This window comes from Ptychodera flava, chromosome 14 (assembly GCF_041260155.1).
Source record: "Ptychodera flava strain L36383 chromosome 14, AS_Pfla_20210202, whole genome shotgun sequence".
Lineage (NCBI taxonomy): Eukaryota > Metazoa > Hemichordata > Enteropneusta > Ptychoderidae > Ptychodera > Ptychodera flava.
The window spans coordinates 6992608-7017746 of record NC_091941.1 but is presented as its reverse complement, the minus strand read 5'-3'; the positions used below and the strand labels follow the sequence as shown (position 1 = coordinate 7017746).

Here is a 25139-nt window from a genome sequence, read left to right as displayed (position 1 = left end):
TGAAAATTCGAATGTTTGCAATGACACTGACGCAGTTATGATACAGGGGGGACAACTGATGAATTAAACAGACAGCTAGATGGTTATACCACAGTGAAATGAGGATAAATACCAGAGATTTCTAAAAATCAAAAAGTTTGTCGATAACATAAGGAAAGAAGCGAGGTAAGGCAGACGAAGAATATCTAAAATAATTTGAAATTATAATATAAACATATAAATGCCTATCACGTAGCATATTATTTTCCATGCATTAACACGGACTGTCAACATTTCCGTCATAAAATTATCTCTCCAGATGAAAATGAGTGAACTGGTGTGTACATGAATTGAGTTTTGCCAGACTTGGTGAACGATTTACCAAAGCGAAAGCAATGGCTTATTAATTGATCGATGTTGAACGTTAAATCTCCTTTCCACGTTTTACCCTTTGAGCGCTGTAATTTTCTCCCACCAAAATTTTAGTGCAAAATTTTACCAATTGTATGATTTTTCTGTAATTTTTTGATAATTTTGGACCAAATCGACATCACATTTCATTGGCTACAGGTTTTTCCCAATTTTTTTGCAAAAATTGGAGAAAAATTGACAGGGGTTTATTATATAAAGGGGACAAAAATAGACTTTGGCGCTCAAAGGATTAAAGTTCACGCAAGACGCCTCCAATCTAATACTGAGGAAAACACCATGAAACGTTACGTGTTGTTGTCACATGTCGCAGTTGTGAAGTCGCAGGTCGCAGTTTGACAAACACGCAGGTCGCTGTTGTGAAGTCGCAGGTTACACGTAGGTCTAAATGCCGAAGTCGCAGGTCGCATGTTTCAAACTCGCGGGACGCAGGTCGCAGTTTTGAAGTCGCAGGTCGCATGTCGCATGTCGTGACCGGTCTTCCATAATTTCCTGTGCTCGTCCGCGTTGCCTAATGCAATGAACACAGGGTTCGCGCTAACGTTCGCCACAGTCGCAAATTGCGAATAAATGTCCGATGTGGCGAAAAAAAATTGCTACGCCTTCGCCACGCGTGGCGAAAGCTCGTGACCGGGTGCCGTGTTGGCCCCAGACACCACACCTCAGTCAGTCCTGCGATCCCAGACCGACGGTTTTCCCGGAGGACCAAGAATTTCGACATGCGGGTGTTCATTGTGATCGATCCAAAATTTGTACTGGATTATTTATGTAGCCTACCATTCTAACAACTAGTCGTTTTTACAAATAAGTCTACGTTATTTTCCGCAATCAAAATTTTCCAGCACAAACGCTGCAAGCATCGTACGAAACATTTGACCACATACGTCGCGTCAGGATGCAAGCATGAAGGGTAATTTGAGTTCACGCCGGCCAGCATAGCAGCCACAAAGTATTCCAAACAGCGTGCACCATCGTTAATCACGCCGGTTCTGTCACTTTTAATGTATCAAAATAACTGTTAGATCGGTCAAACTATCGAAATATTCAGTCATTTAAATATCTAGCCTTTGAACAAAATAATTCGTTGCTTTGTCGTACGTCAACCGATGATCGACGGCAGAGTTCCTGACCATGCAACTGACAGACTATAATGATGGCGTTGGACTTTGCCCAGAGCTTAAATGAGCATGCGTGAAAAAGTTTCAAGATCCCCAGTTTGTATACTCCGGTCCGTGTACGGTTTGGGTAGTTTCGAGACACCCAAACAATGCAAATGTGTTACGAAGGCAAGGTACGATGCGATGCGGCTTGCGGGCAGCTACGATCCCGGGCTACAATTGCCAACTACAAATAGTTTATTGATTGTTCTCAGCTGGGAAAGAAACTAGGTTTAAAATACCTTACGAAAAAAGGAAATAAGGAAACCACCGAGAAGAGGACAAAGACAGACGAACCACGGTCTAGACCATGGTCGAACAAATTTCAGCAAGGTTTTTATCTGTGCATGGAAGTATAAAATGTGAGACTACAGATGAGTCGGTTGACCATAGGTTTGTCGTATTGACGAACTGCTCTTTTGATTTTTCACTGAGTTTGCGAATTTAATTAATTTTCAAAAGATAACGGTATATAACTGTTTTTAAATCATGTAAAAAATAAAAAAGAGGAACAATTATGGCCAATGATTATACCGGTACTTTGATGATTTTTTTCATAACATGTTGTGCAAGTTTTGTTCCAATAACTCTATTTTGTTGTTTGTGTCATAATAAAGGTAAAAGTTTTTTGTCCCTGTCTGTAAAGAGAGGGGTCAATTTATTCACCAGTATTCATGAAATATAGATCTGAACGGAGTTAAGACCAATTTTTGTTTTATAAATATTTTTTTAATTGAAGGACAGACACCTTTCACAATGGACCTGGAGTTTTACCGTGCTCCTGGTCATTATTATCTGCAGCTATAAAATTGGCAGAAAATGTGCTCAGCAGTTTACCTGTCAAGGAATTAAAGTGTATGTACAACAGCCCTGGCCCAACATTCGGATAATAAAGTACAAACGTTATTGAAAATAGGGTTTGTGCAATTTGTATGTGAAATTGATTTGTTAGGTGTGGCTAATAAAAATTGCTTGTGGCTAAAAAAATTTTGATCATTTTAGCCACACTAACAGACTGTGGCTACAATGAAAAAATTCCTAGCGCCAACACTGGAACACTTGCGAGTGGAGTGATACGTACCGGCCGCCGCGTACTATGCATATAATAATTGCGGCGGCCGGTACGTATCACTCCACTCGCAACTGTGATGCAATGCAGGAAAAAAAGCAATCTAGTTGAACTTTGACCGAGTCGCCATCGACTTTTAGTGGTAGCCTAAGTGGTCTCTCCAGGACGGCGCAGGCGCAGAACTGCCGCGCCAAAAGACAAAATGAAAATACTTGAATAGCGGTTTCGCGGCAAATATGTCGTTCGTCTAATGAAGAAGAGGAATTGTGTACGGAGGAAACACGATTGCGATCAAAATGTTGGGAACGGTCGAGGAGCCTATGGAGAAGGTAAATTTCCAAAACGTAGTGTTGTTTGTATTTTATGTTCGCGGGTTATTTTACCATAGCGATTCCAGGTTTTAATTGCTTTGCAAAGAAGTCGGATTGTGTCAATTCGTTGCCATCCTCCCATCGGCCCAAGCTTCTTCCAGGGACTCTGAAGTCATCATCAAATTTTGTGTTGTTCGACCTTTGAGACAAAAACTTTGCTAGAGTAATTGCGTTGGGGTAAATACTTTTGTGTACCATATTTCATTTCATACTCTTTTATTCAAGTTTTATGATACGTAGAGTGTCTCCAAAATAGTTACCTCTTGTCTAACCTGGGAATCGGAAAGCTCGCGTACTCCAAACACTGCAATATGGCCCAGTGAAATCCATTTAGACTTTGTCGACTCACGATCACTCGACAAAGATCTGGCGAGGTGACCTGGTTTTGTCGTATCTGTTGAAGTCTTGATACAGGACCCCCATGGTATCACCATGGTGGTAGAGGGCAGTCAAATAATTCACGCTAGGTTTGTAAACCATCAGACAAAGGCTAACCCCTTTGTGTCAGTTGCACCATTGAAACAGAAGTCTGTCTTCCTCCCTCAAAATTCAAGAGAAATTTAACAATTTATCATGAATACCAAGACTTCTATGCTGTGCAAACCAGCCTGCGTACTTTCTTGTAACAGTAACACTTTTACCAACCATACATGTACGGTATGACTCAAGTAATCAATTTTTTATTTGTTTTACATATTATTTGTATTATTTTCATTCATAAAAAGAAGATGCGAGAGTGACTATGGCTATTTTTTTTGGGGGGGGGGATTTACGATTAATGTGTGTGCCCTGTCATATTGATGTAACTGTCACTCATCTATATTTTGGACACAGGGAAACAATTGCTTACAAGCTTTGACAGAAAATCACTCCTGTGAATCTTAAGTTTTGGCAAAATTACATTTGGGAAATATCCCATGCTTTGCAAAGAGTATTTGAATTGCAAAGATAACAACTATATATTGTCTGCAGGTCCTGTCATCAGGTGTGGTTGACAGTGACTTGTTTGATGCTGAGATGGAAGATGGCAGTGATACAGAATCAAGAGACCAGAAACTCATCAATGCAATAAAATCTGGCAATAGTATGAAAGGTAGGCAGTGAAATAACAATCCTATTATAGTAATGTGAGGATGGTTTTGCAAGATCAAAACCTTAACATCAATAGTTTGTAAAGTGAATAGGGTAATTTATATCTCTTTGTTCTCAGAAAGATGTATATATGTGAATTTTGAAAAGAAAACTGGCAATCATCAAAATATCAGAGCTGAATAATATCATTGTCAGACTTGTATCAATGGTGTCCAGTACTAGCACTGTTGGAAATTATATCGGTCCTTTCATCTTTGTTTCTTTGTTCATAAACAATTGAAAGTGTTCAGTGTTCTGAAAAGAATTTTCCCAACTACTTTATCAAAGTTCTCTGGGAGCATGGGAGCCTACCACAAAATAAATCATAACAGTGAAGTAAAAAAGGGGCTATAACCTGGAGCCAGATAGATTCAAATTATCAAATATTACATACACATTTTTAATATGTGCTAAACAAACATTTTTTTACATAATCACAAAAACAGGAAAAATCCATTAACCCTAACTGCCTTTTGTGTATTTTCTGCATTGGATACAATGTGAGGAGAAGTAGTAATTTGTCAAAAGTGTGAAACAAACAATTTTATTCCAAGTAGACTTTCCAATAATTTTGATAAATTCTCTTTCAAATTTCAGATGAGCTTATCAGTAGCAGTGCAAAGGACGGTGAAGCTGATGATGACAGCAGTGATGATGAGGTCATCAGACCAATCAGAAGGAAGAGCAGATCACCTGGAAGCAAGGAAAATCATCAGAATGAAGATCATAACAGTCCTGTGAGAAGGAAAACAAAGCCTCACATGATCCTTGATAGCGATGAAGACAGTGAAGATGATGGAAATGGCCAATCTGAAAGACTTGTGCCAGAAAATAATGAAAGTGAACCAAAAGGCATGAATTCAGATAATGACAATGATAATGATGAGGAACATAGGAGTTCAAAGCATGGACTGTCATCAGCCAAGAAGAAAAACAGATCAATCATTGAAAGTGACGATGATGACGATGGTCATGATGTCATCAATGGGGATGTTTTTGATGATGAAATGGAATGTTCGGAATCGACAAAGAGAAACTCTGTCCTTGAGAGTGATAAGGACAACAATGACTCTGACAGTGAACAACAAAAGAGTGATGGACTTGGTGACGCTGAAAATGAGGAAGATGAAATGTGTGAGGGAGAAGAAATGGTCAGAGCAGGGAAGAAGAAGAAATCAAAGGTGAAGTTCACTTTTTTCTAACACACAGTAATGCATACATTTCAAAAATCACACAATACCACTTGATGTTTGGGTATTTTTATCATACGTGTATTAGTGTGTAAGTAGAAGACTAATATTATAACTATTCATATTGTTTGATAATCTGACTTTCAGAAACCCAGCAGTCTTGAACCAAGGCGTACAAAGCAAGCTGCTCTGGAACAAATACACAGTGAAAGTCAGAGACTTGTCCGAGGTAAGAGACTGGCACAACTTTTACTTTGAATATTACCATATCTATTTTACATTTCTCAGGAACATGATGCATGTAAAGTTTCTAAGCTGTTGATTTGTTTACTGTAGAATGGGTCATTCATTTGCTTGATTGAAATTGTTATAAAAACGACCAGTAAAGCTTTAATTTGCTAATTGCAGAGATAAATAGAATTTGAGTAAGCCCTAGAGCAATCTTGAAAATGTAAACATTGTTACACTGCTATGTTTGCTTGAATTTGTAGCTTAAATAACCTTTTATTCCATTTTTTCTTGTGAAGTTCAAGTTTGCTGAAGAAAATGTAAAAAAAAGTTAGGACTAAATTTTATCTGTGGAAACTTTTAGGAACTCACACAATTTACACAATTGTCTTTGCAGACGCTGCTCTCAATCTACCATATCACAAGCCGAAACCTTTGACCTTAGATGACTTCTTTAAGAAGAAATCCATCATCCAAGAAATTCAACCAATCAGAGGCCACTTCAAGTATGCATTTAGTTCTTGTCTCAACTATTACGTGTTGTCAGTCAGTAAGGTTGTTGCAATCCTACTTTCAGGAATGTAATTCACTCATTTACAACCTGGCTGACATATCTGTTGATATCTAGAGGACGCACAGGCATATGACTTGACTCAGGTCACAAAAAAGAGAGAGCAATTACATACCAAAAAAGAATTGTCAAGTTCATAGAAATAGTATTTGAGAGGGAAATCTGGCAATCAGAAAACTTTGGACCATTATTTCTTTCATTTATATATTTGACCAGTTGATTTACTGTGCCACATGCACTAATAAACAAATTAGAGAAGACTATTAAATGCGACTGTAAACACTTATGGCAGTGAATTCAGAACTGCTTTCAGTATCAGGATAATTTTACTTTGATCCACTGAGCCTAAATGGTTTCACTCACTTTTGTACTTTTTTTACATGCTTACATCAGAAAACCCCAGGCGGCCATCAAGTCAGTAAATCTTGCAATTCAGAGCAAAGAAGAGAAGAAAAGGGCAAAGGATGGCAAACAGAAGAAAGAAGACGATGACCCTAAACCTGAAATGAGAGAAACAAATACGAACACTGAAAACACTGAAAACAAAGCTGAGGAAAACGTTACTGATTCTGGAATTTCAACTACTCCAGGAAAAATGGATTCCAAGTCTCAGGGAAGAAGCTCAGGGAAATTGAAACTTCTCAAGAAAGTGGCTAGTGTGACTCCCAGACTGAGTGGAAACTCAGATAGTTTCATCGATCTTGATGATTCAGGGATCAGTGAAAGTAAACCATCCACAAAGATGAAAGGAATTCAAGAGTTAATGAGTAGATTTGTCAAACACACAGCAAAGCCAAAACCCAAAGCAACACAGCAGGTGCAATTGAGGTAGGATATGACCGGTCACTTTTCTGATCAAAATATTCACAGTGCTTCATTTGTTAGGATAGCGGTCCTACTTTCACTTTGTGTAGCCCTTTGGCTGCAAGATCTCTGATTTTTGTTAAAAAACTTTTGGCACATGCATTTCTGCAAAGGCAAGCATGGAAATCCTCCGTTATTGCAAAGCCAGTGAGCATATGTTCATTTTGATTATCCTATAATAAATAAGCTTGCTAGATGAAGTTACCTGATATAGCAAATATAAACCCTATTTATGCCCAAGTAAATGATATCATCTCTCAATAGGGTTCCATATTTTGTCATGAAATATTTTTCCATGTATCCGATGAAACAGTATCTCTCTAAAATTCAACAATTGGGAAATCTATTAATATTCATGTGCATTTTGGATCTTTGTGTCAAATTAATCATTTTGGAAAATATCTTTTTGTCAATCTACATTCCACTGAATGATTCATTTAGGAGGGAGTAATCTTTCCCAATGTGTAGTACAAGTGAAACTATTAAATGCTTCTGTAAGTGGCAAAAGATTATTTAACACTTGGCTGATTCACCACAACCCTACCGTAGTAGCACTTTACTCTTTATTTTGATTTCCTAATTTAGTATGTTAGATTATCTGTAAGTACTTGAGATGACTATTTGCTATTCACTTACAGTGTGGTGCAGAAAGAAACCAATGAGACAGGCAAAGAGGAACTGAAATGCAATACACTGACTGTTACAGTGGACGGTGATGAAGATATTGACCCCAAGTTGAAAGTACCAGGTCAGTCCATTTTCATTCAAGCACAGATTTAAACACAACTGTTGGCCTATGAAGCCCTAAAACCTGTCTCTGAATTTTGAAAATTATTTTAGTATTTTTGTCCCAATATTGATTGCAATGTTCTTAGACTGAATATCCAGATATGCTAACAGGTCTATCTGTCGTAAGTTAGTTTATATATCATTTTGCAGCTATGAACATTACAATTTACATTTTCATTATAACAATGGCAGATTCAATCGGCGTTTTATCTTTGATAAATGCATAAGCCCATGCAACATACTTATTACATTGAAAAAAAGACAATGTATTTCAAAATAAGGCAGTTGGTAAGAATTTGCCGGCATCCTAGCTTCATTCCAGAAGAGGAATTTCAGCCCATATCTTTCATTTCAATGGAAATATTCCGTCTTATATTGTGTATTTTCTGTTTTCTCACATAGGAGCCAAACTGCAGAAACTGAAAGCGACTCTCCAGGCCAAGATGAAAGTCAAACGTGAACAGGAAAGAAAGAAACGTGAAGAAGCATACCAGCTTGATAATGAAGAAGGATTTGGTGATGAGATTGAAGAAGAGTTGACTGATCAGAGTGACACTGATGATGAAGACGTTGAGATGATGAAGGTGATGATGACATGGTGAGTTGATGATGATAGTTTACCTTTTACTGTCTCTCTTCTGAGTTGAGAACAACATTGACGCATACACCGAGATTGCTGTGAAATATTTTGATTTTGATATGATCATATATTATAAATTTGACTGATGTTATTTTTGATCTGTGTCAATAATTCAGTGTATTTATTTCTATAAGATGCATCACTGAAATACAACAGTGCTCTTGCACGCAGTAAAAGTTTTGCACAAATGTTCAAAATTCTTCGTTTGTCAAGGAGCCTGGATGTCCTGTGTATGAGAACCAGATGCCTTTGATATCAGAAAGCAGATTTGACGTTAGAATTTTTGTTAGCAATTGCAAAATTATTCCTTCAAACTGTTTTGGTTAGTGTGATTTTTAGAGGTTGGCTAAAGATTTTTGGCGCTATTCGTAATTCTTTCATTGAAATCTTGCCAGGGTATTGAGGGAATTGAGATGGAAGCTGAGGAGGCTGATAATGAGAGTGAGGAAGATGAAGATAATGATAACACAGATGCTGATACAATAGATGCAAGTGAGTCAGCAAAAGTGAAAGACAACAGAAATGGAGGTGAGTTGCATTTTGATTCCTGCGCAGTGTTTTCATTAGAAGCTGGCAGCCGGCGAAATTGTACATCTGTGACAGCACTTTCGCCGGCTGTAATTTGGGGGAAAATATTATAAATTGGCATATACTTTGGTTAATACTTCACAAATTATGACCATCGACTGAGTGACAAAAGTACACGACGTTTGGGCTTGGCGCGACAAACGAGCCAAAAAATGACGAACGTGCACACGCATAGTAGGCCAGGCTCCGTGTACAACTTGGGCTATGTATACATACAACGTCTTTTTATGCGAGGTCAGACTAGGTCAGTGTACTGTTCTAATATCTTATATCATTGGGTGAAAGTACGCCTGTCCTCTGTAAGCGGCAATATCATTGGGTATATTTCCCTGACCTCATTAATATTCTGCTACGAGTCAAAACAATGGCGACCGGCCATAGGAAAGCGTGTAGCTGTCAGCGATCACGTTTTGATGTGGTAATGAGCCGAGTGCAGCCGTCCGATGAATGTATCAATATAATTAGTTCCAGAGACCAGCTCTGGAACTGTTAGTTTTTGCTCACTTTCCTTCTTTCTTTCTTTCTTTCTTTCTTTCTTTCTTTCTTTCTTTCTCTCTCTATTTCCGGTATTACTACCATAGAACATGCTATACACAAATTTTACCTTAATTACCCAGAATGCATTGCGACACGCTTATGACGTCATCGCTCAGCTCGAACGGGTTTTCCGGGCATTTCTTGTTTGTTTATTTATTTATTTTTTATTTGGCATTGCTCAACTATCATATTGCGTTCAGTTATTAATAATTCTAGCTTTCTTTCGCTTTGTTTTTTGTTGCTTTTTGATTTTATTTTTCTCTAAATACTCGCCGTACGTGGCGCTATACTGTTTCGCCCGAATGCTCATGGGTTGAATGACATTAACAATGGCGGCGTATTTCGCTTCGCCCGCACAGAGACAGAAAATTAGGGTTTCCGTACGTTTACAAGCGCGGCTGGGCACATCGTGTACCTAGGCGAGGTGGGTGTGCTCGAAAACGATGATCAATGCAAAATTTGGACTCAAAATTGGCTGTTTTGGCGGAGAAACTGCCCGCCGTATTTCTGAGGAGTCACCAGCGGTTTTCCTATATCAGTCTGCGGGGCTGTGGTGGGAGGCCGTTAAACGCCGGTAACACACAGCCCTGCCATGCAGAGCCAGGCATTCATAGTGAACGTACTGTCTGTCACTCTCCGGCATGCGTTGGCTGCACGTAAAAGCAACTCAACTTTCCAAGATCAAACGATCAGTATCTTGTGAAAACAGCGACATAGCAATGAAAATTGTTTTAGTCTGTGCTTTTAATCAAATGAAAATGCATGTGGCTCAATTTCAACGACCTAGGTCCGATGTTTCCTCTCGTCTGATCATCGTCGTAAATCACACGCCTCTTTACAGCAACAACTCAGCGCTACCCGTCACACAGTAAGTGAGGCTACCCACAATGCTCCATGATCTGTACACACGGAGATCACTCACTGAACTGAAGCAAATTTCTTCTGTACACAGAACAACTCGGTCCATATTTCAAAATTCTGGCAACATAGTTCTGATCATCATAATTTTCTGATTTCTCACTGTGAATAATGAGAAGATCAACCCATTTTCCACGGAGGAGATAGCAATTTTGTAATTTTGTCGACATAGATTTTTGACAGCCATACACAATATTTTCAAGGAAACTAAGGGAATAAGTTGCATCTGTGTTGGCAAAAGAAAGGGTATTGATTTTTTTTAATGTTCGTAACAAAGGAAATTTGCATGTCTGACAGGTGGTATGATGAGACCATCTCAGTTGCTGATAACTTATCTTGACAAGTGTGCAATTTTTAGCACCTCCAAACATCAACTTCTCATTCAATTTACTCTTGAATTTTAAACATAATCAATAATTTTGGAACATAGTCTTAACAAATAATCCTGAACTTAAATTGTAAGTTAAAAATTGTTAAGAGACTGATAAAATTGAAAAAGCTTTTAGCAAAAAATGTCTGAGTGAACAAATCAAGGGGAATTGTGGGTAGCCTCACTTACTGTGCGTCAAGCGATTGATTTTTGTGTTGGTCAGCGGAGCGAAAATTATTGCTCTGGCTCGCGAGAATGTCGTCTGATAAACATTTCCGTGCGTTGTCGCCCCCGTATGTATCTGTTGCGTTTTTACCGTATATGTAGGCATTTGTAATCTGTGTACTATAATTCCCCGGACTGCCTTGCTTTTAGTTGTATTGGTGTTTACTGCTATCAGCCCTGAATATTAAAATCCAAAGCACTCTTTCATTCTGCACCTATCTTTGTCACACATTCTCTTGTTCTTCCGCTGCTCTGGTCTCTGGAACTTCGCTTTTGCTTGCAAATGCTTTCTAGTTTTTATCATAGTATTTTGGTGAGGTGTTCTTCAGAGAGCGAAATCAAAGTCATGCATCGCCAACATGTTGTATTACGTGCGCTAAGTACGCGTACGCGACTATGACGCCAGAGCAAGGGATTTGTTTATAGAACTGTTCTAGAAAGTAGAATTACGTGATCAACCATCTACGTTAAAATGCTAAAATCCTGAAAGTGGTATAAACTCGCGGTTGTGGTTGCAATTCGATATTTTACCCCCGAAAACGGTGATTTGGCGGTGTACAAAATTTTGAGAAATATTGTACGTCTCAGGGCTGGCTTTTCACGTATGTTTCTTGTGATTTCAACTCAAAGGAAAGTGGAATGGGCACGCTCTACCGTATCTGCCGCCTGCTCTAAATTTAGCACGCGATCCATGCTTTCATGTACATTTGTAGGTAAATGGCCCGCACATGAAACCTTTCAATGCTGGAAAAAGTGTCTCAATTTTATCGACTAAGTTTTGAATCTAGTAATAAATAACGTGTTTTGCCCCGCGTGAACTCTGTTAATTTTCTCGGTAAAAATATCCAATTTGTAGCATTTGCAGATGGTAGGCAAATTTATAATTTATGTAAATATTATTCACGTAGTTCATTAGATACATCACAGCCAGCTGGAGACTTCCCCTAATTTTTTGTTGGTGGCGATGCAATGTTTTTCTTTTTTGATATTGATACATGTACTAGTGCGTGACTGCTGGGGGAAAAGAAAGCAACACAATATTTTTCAGGACTTGTGTATTTTCTGTGACACAGCATATGCTTATGGAAAAAAGAGACAATATTTTTCTTTCACAAGTTTCAGTGTACTGCACTTAAAAGGTCAGTCATAGAGGTAGGAAGCCCATTATAGTTTTTACTGATACTGCAAACACTTTTCTATTGTCATTTTGTTGCATCTAACTGAAATGTGTATTCACAAACATTTTAGAGGCCTTTTGTGAACTGCAGGTGAAAAATAAAAAACAAACTCCAATGCCAACCCTGAGGCTCTACGTCAAGTTGTTTTACTGCTAGAGCAGCTAACTTTTTTGTTTCATTGAATTGGTAAATAAGGGGTTGTATCTCACATTTTTCATCACTTTGAGTTTCTGCATTGACATCATTGTGCATACTGAGTGTTATTATTATGCAAGTATTCCCTGTATTCTTGATATCAAAAAAGTCAAAACTGCCTTTGTCCCTTTAAACTGAAAGAGAAAAGGAACTACTTACCTGGGATTTTCTAATGACTCCTGTATAATTTTAGTGTGACATGTTTTAATATGAACAACATATTCCTTTAATTGAAATGTAATTCGATACTACATTCAGTTTGGCATTAATCACAAAAAAAGTTTTTCGCCAAATTCATGGAATATCTGCCAGTAGTTGTAGTACTCTTTATTGAATATAACAAAAGTTACTGTTGCTTCCCTGCTGATTCTAGTACACTGTAATATCAACACATAGGATGATAACTTAGGGCACTGACCATCTCTGTAACTGTTTGTGTTCTCATGGAAAATGTCATCAGACAGTGACACAGTGAAGAAAGGACAAACACCCAAATGATATGAGTGAGATGGTACATTGTTTCTACTTAACACAAAAAACCACAGACAGTTTTTGTTTTTAAAATACAGACTTTTTTACACTGACATTCAACAAAACTGGATAAATTGCTGTTCAAAATGCCTTGCCAATGTTATGCTGCCGCCGCCGCGACACGACATCCCCACCCCAACCTCGGCTTCCTTCTCCACCTATAATTTACATTTCTCCTCCTGGGCAAATTTCTACTGAAAACCCTGCCTGCGACAAGTTCACTCATCAGCATTGTCATCAATGTTACAACGAATAAAGGTGTATCTTACCTACAATTTTACAATGTTGAAATGCTGCTGAGATTTGTCTACACATGCAGATGAACCTATAAAATAAGCTGACCGTATTATACAGCAAACATTTCATTGGGAGCTCATTATTTCGCTGAATTGTCATAAAATATCATCGCCAATAAGAAATAGTGTTAAGACCAGAGAGCAGCTGTTTGAATGGTTCATCAACTTTCCTGTAACAAAGTAAAACATACAGATTTGTTTCGAAGTCAACAATGACCACAAAATTGCTTAACCCTTTCACCCCCAGTTCCCTGTATACAGGTCCAACTTTACCATAGAAAACAATGGATTTGGGACAAACCATGGTGGTGAAAGGGTCAAAATTACTAGAATCTGAGATCTACAGCAGAAATATGTTGATTGTCTTCAGTTCAGCCTTTTATATTGATGACAAAAGGAATATGATTACATATGTATGTGTAGATTGATTTATCAAATTCACCAGACACCACAAATCTGATGGCAAGTTTATGACTGAGCAATCACTGAAGGAGTTGAAATATTTCACTTTATTGATCTTTTTCCAGAATCCATGAAGCTAAAGCTTGACAACAGCATTCGTAGTGACCCGTCAAATTCCAGTTCATCTTTCAAGACGCCAGCCAAGGCTAACACTAGCAGCAGCAACACCACACACAGTGACACACAAACTCCAGTAGCCCACATCAGCACAGAGACTATGAATTTGTTTGACAGTACCAGCTCTCTACCAGGGGACGGGAATGAGAGTCGTAAGGCCCAGGAAAAGAATGGTACAGTGGAAGGGTTCAACTTTAGTGCAATCAAACAGAAAAAAGGTAATCTGAGCTCTGAAGAATGTTTTGCCTTTTGCCGGTCATTTGTCCATCAGTAAAAAAATCATCTCATACTTGAAGCATGATACAATAACGTTCCTGTGAGCAAATGTATGAAAGACCATTTGTTTAACCTGTTCTTCCCAACTCCCCTGTAAGCAGATTCACAATCAGCGTGGACAACAATGGTTTAGGCCAAACCATTTTGGGTGGAAGGGTTAACTAATCAAATCGCATGGAAAAGAGTAATCATAATTTATAAATATTCATACCAATACCTTATATCACACATCACGCTTTTTGTGTGGCTTGTATGCAATTTTAAACCACAAATGGAATGGAAATTGTCATTCAATCGTTGAACTTGACCATGCCTTTTTCTGCAGCATACGTATTGCAGCAACTCCGATCAGTATATTATTCCAAACACATGAACTTACGCAACAAAATGGTGACTGTCAATGAACTCATTTACCTGACTGCAAAGTTCAAGTTCATACAGCAAATGATGTATATCTTTAAGTAGTGGTAACAGATACAAAATTTGCTTTCCATTTGGTAGTGACACATGCAGGATAGTTGATTACAGATTAATCGTAGGTACATTGACATATCCTTATTTGCTGCACGTCCATATAGATTTTGCTATCATTTCCTTACTGATTTTGCTTTTTACCAACAGATGAAAGCACTTGTAGTAAAAATATAAACTCTTTGACTTCTTTCCTTTCCCCCAGGTCTCATTAAACACAAATCCATGGATTTTGGTGAATATGAGGATTTTCTGAGCGATGGAGATGGTGACTTGGTGAAGTTTTTGGAAAATGATCAGGGAGAAAAGGGTAAATAAACTGTGTCTTCTCTAAAAATATTTGGATGTCTACATGCTGCTGTACAGCTGCTAGATGTCAGAATGAGTGGGACTTCCAGCTGAACTGACAGGCTACGTACTCAAAAAGTCCATTCTAATGCAAGACAATTTTATATGATATTAAGTAAGATCTGAAAGTGCCACAGAGTCCTGAATTGGATCAAACGAGTTCATGAGTGAGGACACTTTCAGGTCTGAGTGATTGATCAGATCAAAATGTTGGGACATACAATACATGCTGTTTTCAAATAAGAGGTTTGGGTAGAGTGAACACAGGGAAAGACAACTGAAAAGAACTTTTAGGAGCTTGCTTTATTTTTCATGTCACATACAACATTAGAATTTAAATTACGATAAGTCAATCCAAAATTTTCTTTGAAAGCATTACAGCCATTTTTTATATTTCGTCTAAAATTTTGCCAAGTGAGGTGGATATCTCCTAAAATAGGAGCTATTCTACCCAAATTTTCCTTGATGAAACATACTGAATATCTTCTTTTTGCTCTGTTCCTATGGACTGGTATGCATCAAATCTCTGACATTGTTAAATCACAGAGCATGCAACTGTAGAAAAATTGAAAACATTACAATCTCAAAGTCACATTACATTTGATTTCTTGAACTTCAGACATGAAAAACACCAGCTTGAACAGCCTTGATACCAGTCTGGACATAGGATCTACCATACCTGCATATCAGCCTGGTGGAGGCACTACAGGTCATCACCAAGAGAAAAGTTCAATAGGTCGTAACTCACCAGACTTGTTTACACCATGGAAGAGAGGGGATAACACTTGCACAAGCTCTCTACAGAAGGTGAGTGATGTCAGACCTGAAAATTCAAAAGATTTGATAAATACATTCAATAGAATGGCATATGGTCTAATGTACTTTGATACCTGTCGCTAGTGTCGCATACTCTTAAGTTTTGCTCAACTTAATTTTTGTCCTGATTTGAAGTCATAATTTTTGGTAGCACCATAACCAAAAAAATGTGTAACTTCAAAAGAGGAAACTCGATTTTGGATCAAGAATGAGAAAGCTTAAGAATATACATGTACCAGGCTTCAAAACGTGGCATACTCCTTGATCCCTCATCTTCAAAGGGTTGTCATAAGGAAACCTATATTTTAACACTGTCATGCCTTCATAAATGTTACTTTTTGTAAACTGGATTGTGCATCAATACATGCAGAGAATGATAATTCATTATATATCCAGTTAATTATTATTTTATTCCTCTTCTGTATCAGTGAACAGAATTAAGATAATGTAGATATTCACAATCAAAAACTATTCATTTTCACAAACAAAGCCATTATGCAATAGTTGAGAAAGTATTGATTTAGCATATATAATCATACATAACTAGGCAGAACTAAATATTGTCAAACTGATCATAATTTTTTTCATTATTTTCCAGAGTACCAGCAAGTTATCAGAGTTGACATTACCAGTGGAAGATTCCCAAGACTTGTTCAATTCACCGCCACAGCTGGACATCTCACAACACAGTTCATCACAGAAACAACTCTCAGATGCAGAATCTCAGAGTTTTCACTTCAGTCTTGATAATGAAACTCAGAGCCAGTTCCTAGATGAGCATGGGTAGGTGTATGATTTAACCCATCCAGCATGGCTGCATGTGTACAACAGTTGGCATTTGTACAAGTGGATGTATAATAATTGAGCTCATCCAGCATTGATGAGTGTGTAGTGGCTCACATTAATCATTGATGGATGTTTGATTGAACCCATCCAAGTTTGGTAATGATGAGCATTTTAATTCATCTGGCATGGTGTAATTTATGGTTGTACTATTTATGGTGATAATCTCTGGTTTGTGTGTGATAGCATCCATGTAGCAGTGGTGACCATAGGTGTATAACGGCACTCACCAAGGCCATATGTGTGTATGTGTGTGTGTAATTGCATCCATCCAGTGTTTTATAAATTCAGTTTTGTTGTTTCTTTGTCATAGATTTTTGAATGTGCAGAGTAGCAGCAAACCCAAGACATCCAAACGACAATTGAAACTGAGTGTGGAAAGTGACACCTCACAGGAAGGAATGGATGAATTGTTGGGGCTGTGTTCAGGAAAATTTGCTGAAGGTGAGAAACAATGTTGTCTTGCTTAGCGTGAAAAAAACTTACTGGTAACGAGCAAACAAACAAACAAACAATTTTTTTTTATGTTGATCATCATCATAGAACATCTTCCCACCTGTAAGGCCAATTTAAGATATTCAATATTTAGAACCATAATTTTGAAGTTACTGTATTTATGCCATATGATCTCCAACCATCTGCATTCTCAAACAATTTAGTTTATTATACATTTGCTTGATGATATCCCAAGTTGCTCATCAGTAAAACTGCAAAGAACAACCCATGCGGATTTTGAGCAAAACTACTTAAATAGGATAGTTACATTCTGAAAATTATTTTTTATGTATACATGTACGTGATGACAATATTTAGCATATTGAATCAGATACATTTCTTGACCTGTTTTGTTGGCTATCCATTACAGACACTCAGGAATCCAATGCATCTTCAGCTAAAGGCAGTACTGCAAGCAAAGGAAGGAGTCTGTTTTCTAGATTTTCATCCGATCTTGGAACCAGCTCACAAAGATCCAACATTGATGAACTGCTGGGTCTGTGTTCAGGAACTTTCACTGAAAAGTAAGTGTGCTGGGAATTAAGATTTTAGTTACAAAAACCCAGTAACTCAATTAGAGATATTTTCTTTATTCTTTTTGTCATATACATTGTAAGTTTCAATAATATTTAAAGACTAGTACTAGCAAGTTCTGTTCGTCAGAGCAATTATTTGAATTTTTAGCAAATTGATGAATTACGTTTCAGGTTGCACTTGAAGAATTTTTGACAACAAAAGAGTGATGCAAAGTACAGCTATGTGTTGCTGTGATTGTTAGCACTATAGTCACTCCATTGATTGTGTGATGAATGAGAGTTTGGGCTACAAGTTGTAACTCAGAAGTTGCACAACTGCAGCATCAAAAGCTACAGTCAAATTCTAACAGTAATCTTTTAGTTTTAGAAATAATTTTTCTCTGCAAACTTTCTAATAAGTGAGATACTTGTTGACCCATCCACTCAAGGATGTCTTCTACAACGAACCATAACCCCTACTTCCCAACATAAAATAACCAAGGGAGTGGTAGTACAGTACTATGCTTCGTAGCTAAGCTTTGAACATGTAGATATAATATATCCAAGAATATTTATTCAAACTGTCATTGCTTTTTCTCACAGTACACAGAAGAAAGCCGATGGAGAGGACACTGATGCCCACAAAGACAAGGATGATAATGATGACAATGAAAGCGTTGCATCGTTTCATATCATGTCAGATGTGGAAGATAAAGATGAAGAGGAGGAAATTACTAAGAAGAGAGAGAAAAAGATGAACAGAGCCATTGCATTTAGTGATGAAGAAGATGATGATGGTGATGATAATGATGATGGAATGGAAGGGGATTTGGAAGATGAGTTAGATGAGGATGAACAGGCTGATTTGGTTAAAAAACAAAGGTATACTTTTATCATTGTACATCACGTAATTCTTCATCCAATCAAAGGAGCTATCCTATGCAACAACTACACATGTGACATGAAATCTGTCCTCAATCTGAAAGTAATATGTCAACATAATGCATTCGTTCTGTCAAACGAAACATACCAAAATCAATGGCAGCTGATTTTTAGCATCAACACTAATGATCCATTTAAGTCTTATTTTATTTTGATTGAAGTTTCCACACTTAATCCAAGTACTGAACAGGTTAAAAATATGATGTGCCTATGACTCTTAAGACCAGACGCTTGGTAACTGACCTAGATGCATGGATAAAATCGATGGCATTTGCTGACAAAGCCATTATTTTCTTCTTTCAACTTCATGACAGACTGTTGAATAAATTCATTGAAGACGAGGCAGAGTTGTCAGGCAGTGATGTCGGCAGCGATGATGAACTGGAAGATGCCGCTGATGATGAGTATGAAGAAGAAGCAATTGAAGAAGAGTTACTTCCAGAAGAAGATCTCAAGAATCAGATCAACAGAATTCACATGTAAGTAACATTTTATTGTGCCAGACTACCTCTATCTTAGAATGTCCAAATGTTTGTTTTTCTCTGTCCTTGAGCCAAAGTGTGGCCAACCTTTGCAGTGCCACTGTTTTGTCTCACAAATTTTTCCCAGCTATCTCATGCAATTTGCTCAAGAATTACAAACTTTAACCCTAGGCTTGTACAAGTGTGCTGGATAGGGATGTTCCCTGTTTGCATTGCATGGTATGTCAAGCTTGTAGAATGTGAAAATGGATGGTCATCGGGACACAAAGATTTCTGTTTCAGCATGGCTCTTTGCTCTGCTTTATACACACCAAAGGATTTACCAGTACATGCAGCTGTGGCAAATCATCATACATAGTCCAACAAGGTGATGTATTGCAGGGAGTCTGTCTTTGTATCATAAACCGTTAATGGCGAATCAAATGTCCTGAAGTATTGTCACATCAGATTGTTTCATTACTTCCCAAAGGTGATACACACACAGAATTTTGGTCCTGTACATGCTGACTCTTTTGCAATGTGGTGATTTTCTTTTCATTTGACCGCAGGAAAACCATGGAGGATGAGGACGCAAGGAGGCTGCGATTGTATCAGGAAATGTACTTACAGGATGGTGATTTGTGGACAGATGGCAAAGGCAGGACCAGAAGATTCAGGTGGAATAATATGGGTAAGTTGATGACGACGTGTTTCATGGACTCAGCATTGAACAGATATATCATTTCATTGCTGGTTATGTTCAACAATTTCTATCATGTCAAATATGGCACTGCTGTCCAGCAGAAATACTGCAAAAAATGTGAATTTTTATTTCAAAATATAGACATTCCCAAGTTTAATTGTGCATTCACAAATATTGCATTACTTTTTTTTATCACATTGTACATTTAGGGCTGCATCTGAAATGAAAGTTAACTTTATTTCATGTTATGTGTCTGATTTACTTTAGATGACGATGCGTCTGAAATGGACATGTTCAGGAAAGATTCTGATGGAGAAGTCAGCGACAATGAAACTGAACTTGAATTGAAGTGGAGGAAAGAACGCTATGAAAGGGAACGATGGTTGGAAGAACAGCGGAAGGTAATGTTTCACACTGGCACCTTCTGTGCACTTTACCTGCAATAGACAAGTAGACAGCCAATGCATTTTTACCTATGTGTAAATGCAGAGTGTTCAAAATTTGTCAAATAGGTGGCATATTATGGTTAATAGCAGCCAGGAAAGTGCGTTGTACACTCATTCTTAGATATGAAATGTTTCAATAAGAAAAGTAGCATATCGAAATTAGTGAATAGCAAGTCAATCTGGCTGATGTCCTGCTAAAAGTGAATTTCTCATCAAAGTATGTGTTGCTCATAGTTGGTAGTATTCTATGATTTATCAGGACTTTGAATGAGTTTTTTTGAAAAGACAAAAGTATGAAAACTAGGTAAATGAAGTACAGGTTAGCGCTTTCTCACCAGCAGGAGTCAAAAAATGTGAACACAGTACATCTGTATATATACAACAACGCTCCGGATAGGCAGCAATTGTACTTTTTGAATGTGAAAACTCGGACTTTAAAAACAGAAATGAATTTACTGATTACACTAGATATTGTAAATTTTAAATATAACAAAGTCAAACTAACCATATGTGGGTAGCAAGCATTCTGGCAGTAATAGGGAGTGTATCAGTGAAATCCGAAATATAATTGCATTAATGATAATGTATATCAAGTCCATTTGTCTAATGACTGACTGACTTAATTTCATTGATAGACTAGTAACAGATACTCGAGCCTGTTCCTTCAGCACTGTTTTACCAGTCCTTGGCTAAAGTTTGACATGTTTAATGCCATCAATTTCAGGAGAAGAAAGCTGAAGAGGAAGACGTAGATGTAGATGAAAACAGCCAATTCACCAAGATCATCAAGAACATTGAAAAGAAGAAAAAAGGTATGCTTTAAGTAGAATTATCTTTGATTTGTCATAAGTTACTTCACTGTCATGTCTGACTTTGTAATGTGGAGCAGCATTTGCCCTGCTGTCCTGATTTCAGATATTAGATCAGTCTTAGAAATCTATGAAAAGCTGAACAAGTAAGACAGCATTGTAAAATATGAGATACCAAACTAGTGCAACAATATAAATATCCAAGTATAACAAAGTCACACCCTCCATATGTCAAGTATATTGTCAGCAACAAAGAAAGCCAATCAATAAATCAGATTCAATAGAAGGAAAATGTCAAGGGTGTCTGAAAATTTCAAAATTTTCATGATTTTTATCCAATTGACATCTGCTTTTACAGTCATCCCTGAGGAAACTATCACCATGGATACAAAGGAGAAGACTGCCAATACATCCATGGCTAAAGGAGCTGGCACACCAAAACCTGTTCATCAAACCATGGTTAGTGGCAAAGGTCATGTCTTTATTTTCCCTGACAGTGAGATTCCCTTTCAAATCAACCAATGTGATTTACATTCTGTTATTGACATGTGTATAAAGTTTCAAGTAATCAATGTGAAAGATATAAATGAATTGTATAAGACGAGTCACAATTGAGGGAAACAACACCTTACAACACTTTAAAGCTCCAGAAAATACAGAGTAAAATTGCGCAAAATACAGTAATCCTTTACCTACTTTGAGGTTGACTAATTCTGCATGCAACAAAGTAACATCAATATTTTTCTAACTCTTTCAGTTCCGGAGAGGATCTTTCCTGTGTAAAAGTAAGGAAGACCTAGACAAGATAGCTGCCTTGACCAAGCCACTTTCAAATCCAAATGGTCCTAAATATTCCAGAAATTTTGTGTTTCAATCACGTTCTCCACCAAAGGAAGATGCGATGAAGAAACCTCAGGTAGGTTTACAGAGTTGGATATACTGCCCTCGTAGTCAGTGTTTGTCAGATAGAGATGCTGCCCTCACAGTCGTATTTCTTATCAGTAGACAAAGGGAGGATTCAATCTGTACAAATGACAAGCCTGCAGGTATTTAATGGTGGAATTAAATGTAAATCAGTGAAAAACTCAGTAGATTATGGCAAGCTTATCAAAATTGCTTTTCCATAATTAGTTATATTCTGATTGTTTGTCATGATAGACTATTATTTTTCTCCTGTTTACTGTATTTCAGGTACGTCGGTCAATCAGCGTATCTGGATCAGCAAGTCAACCTGTCAGTAAAAGACCAAGACTGGATCGCAGTCTCAGCACAGAAACCAAACACAGTATATTTAATCATTTCTGAGAGGTTACATTTACTTAATGAGCAGAAGAAACCTAAAGTTTTGTGGAATTGAACCCATTAGAAAGCACAAGACATGGTACTACAAAATGGAAGTCATTCAGTAACTTGATAACATTGTCAAAGTTGTGTGGTGGACTGGAAAATCTCATTATCTAACAAAGTGAAGATCGTCAGTTGAAACCAGCTAAGATCTTTAACTCTTCTATCTTTTGTAAATGTTTGAAACTCAGCTGATACAAGTTACTAAACAGCTATGTGATCATGTGATTTATTAACCTGAACTTATTTAAGACAGCTGTATATAATTCAGGGAAATTTTTAAAAGGGAGGAAATGTTGAGCATAATGACAGACTATGGATCTGTAGCTGGTACCAGTCATTTTGTACATACCATGGTTGACTTCAAATGTACATAGCCTTGGATTAGAGTTCTGTTTCATAGATTTTAGTGAGTAAAATATATAATAAACCTTCAATGGGTAACACGGCTGTAATACATTATTGGCTTGTGTGTGTAAACGATAAATTTCATCAGTGGCACCATTGCTTGTTTTTATCTTAAAGTTTAGAATTCTATTTTGGCTCATGGTCTTTTTCTAAAGTTTGATCTAGGAATTTTTGAACCAGTACAAGAAAATAGCAGTTGTTTGAATGAACTGGTGCTGAACATTGCAATGATGGCCATGGGGGGGGGGGGGGGGGGGGGGGGGGGGGGGGGGCGGGGGGGGGGGGGGGGGGGGGGGGGGGGGGGGGGGGGGGGGGGGGGGGGGGTGGGGGGGGGGTACAACAACTCAAATATACCAGATATTGCAAGATTTGGGAAAAATTGTCTGGTATGTTTTTGTGTGAAGTCTCTCAAAATAGCAAAGCCAGAAAGGTCACCACTTTTTCCATAGCTTTCAAGCCATTGTAAATATCATAGACGTAGACTGGATGTAATTTCTAACAAAACTGTCATTCAAGCTGAGATATCTCAAGAAAAATAAACACCCAAGTCGTACAGTTGTTTTAACCCTTTCATCACAATGGTTTCAACCAATCCCATTGTTTTCTATGATAAAGTTGGACCTCTTGAGAGGGAATTGGGGTGAAAGGGTTAAACTTTAACTTGTATAGCCATATGCAAATTCTTTAACAAAGTATAACTTTTGCAAAAGCAAGAGTTTTAGTTAGTAAAAACTCCATTTCAATTTCATTTGGGCATTATATCATGATGCTCGGATTTTGTATCAGGGACTTCACAAGAACAACAGGGATTTGTGAATCTGTAGAACAACTATTGAAACTACATCAATTAAGTCACAGAAACAGGCAACAATAAACTGACAGTGTGGTATGTTGACAAAAGTCACTGAGTAATGATTTAAATAATTATCTAAATAGACTTCTACATTTCAAATTTTTAAGTTCACTTTAGTGTGATTGTTATTGGACGTTTTGCATAATGTGTATATCCTTATAATAAAATGAGTGACAGAGCTTTTGAAATAAATTTTATAATTAAAACAGTCCTTTTTGTTCAGTTTATTTCTTTTTATCTCATCTCTCATCTGTGCCTGGTGCAAACTTTATTTTCAAATTTAACAAAAACTTGAAATGTTATATTAGAAATTATTCTGGAAATCTAATATTTTGTACAGACAAACAGTAACCGTTTAGCCAGCTTGGTTGATACAAATTTCTTTAGTCTCTTTAATTTCTTTGTGCCTGGTGCAAATGAAAGAAATTTGTATCAACCCAGCTGGCTAAGCGGTTATTGTTTGTCTGTACAAAATATTAGATTTCCAGAAAAATTTCATCTATGGATAGATATTCAAGAAAAAATGAAAGCTGCCCTCATGTTTACACAAATGAAACATTACTGATAGTGGTAGTTTTGTCTGTAAATTTGCATGTGCCTGCTACTTACGTGAATCAAAACACTGTCCAAGTTTTAATATTCATTAATCTTCTAATAGTTTTTAGTCTGCATTCACTAAAAACATTTTAGCATTTGTTTTATTGCTCCAGTTTGATTCAAGCAAAAACTGGGTATTGCACTTGAACAAGCTTGTGTCATATTTCTGTTTCATTGCTATTATGGAAGAGACAGTGAGATAAACGCATATTGCTGCTTTTCAGAAAATTCACTTCTAGTGCTCTTCAGGTGTAATTTACGGGTAGTTAACCCTTTGAGCGCTGTATAAATTTTTCCCCATCAAGGTTTCTGTTCAACATTTTACCAATTTTTATGAATTTTTCTGTTAATTATTTCATAGTTTTGGACCATATTGACATAACTTTTCATTAGCTACACTTTTTGACCAAAGTTTTGGGGAAAATTTGAAAAAAAAATTGTTGGCGTTACAGTCTGGAAAGGCAACAAAAAATGACATTGGCCAGCCTCTTCACCTAAATGAATACAATATTTCAATCAGTTTTAATTGGCTCTACCACCGAGACAGTATAATTAATGACAGATGGATACTCAAAACAATTTGTGTCAACCCAGCTGGCTATAAACGGTTATTGTTAGTCTGTACAAAAGATCTGAATGAAGCAACTACACAGTATTTCAATTCCTGTAAAACAGGTGTGTAGATGCACACCTGTTTATGGCCAAACTACAGTGTACATCACACCAGGAACTTGTGTTGCACTCCACTCACTGTTTGCAGCTCTGAGCAATGTCATCAGCAGCAATCAAGTTTGCCTGTTCTTGATGGCAATTGCAGCATGTACATGTGACAGATGTTCAGTCAAAATCGATCTTCCCAGGAAGGAATGTATACATGTTACCCTGTTTGGTAAGTTTTGTAATTTTCATTGTCTAAAGTATCAGTACTGGTAATTAATTCTCTCTCAGACTGAGAAAACAACATTAGTCTGCATGTA

General features: G+C 37.4%; 2 protein-coding genes across 2 annotated transcripts; both read left to right on the top strand.

The window, feature by feature from the left end:
• The first annotated feature begins 2930 nt into the window (after positions 1-2930).
• LOC139150572 (claspin-like) lies at positions 2931-7769 on the top strand. Its single transcript, XM_070723009.1, has 7 exons — positions 2931-2963; positions 3978-4098; positions 4734-5317; positions 5474-5555; positions 5952-6060; positions 6519-6953; positions 7628-7769. The coding sequence occupies exons 1-7, from the start codon at positions 2931-2933 to the stop codon at positions 7767-7769; spliced, it is 1506 nt and encodes a 501-aa protein (XP_070579110.1).
• LOC139149126 (claspin-like) lies at positions 5972-22958 on the top strand. The gene is made up of 19 exons (XM_070720689.1): positions 5972-6060; positions 6519-6953; positions 7628-7737; positions 8181-8376; positions 8814-8946; positions 13784-14053; positions 14788-14892; positions 15550-15737; positions 16345-16529; positions 16903-17033; positions 17455-17608; positions 18203-18481; positions 18856-19020; positions 19572-19693; positions 19973-20106; positions 20876-20963; positions 21319-21419; positions 21718-21876; positions 22152-22958. Exons 4-19 carry the CDS (start codon positions 8374-8376, stop codon positions 22263-22265), a joined length of 2331 nt encoding a protein of 776 aa, XP_070576790.1. The 5' UTR covers positions 5972-6060; positions 6519-6953; positions 7628-7737; positions 8181-8373; the 3' UTR covers positions 22266-22958.
• The last annotated feature ends 2181 nt before the right edge of the window (positions 22959-25139 follow it).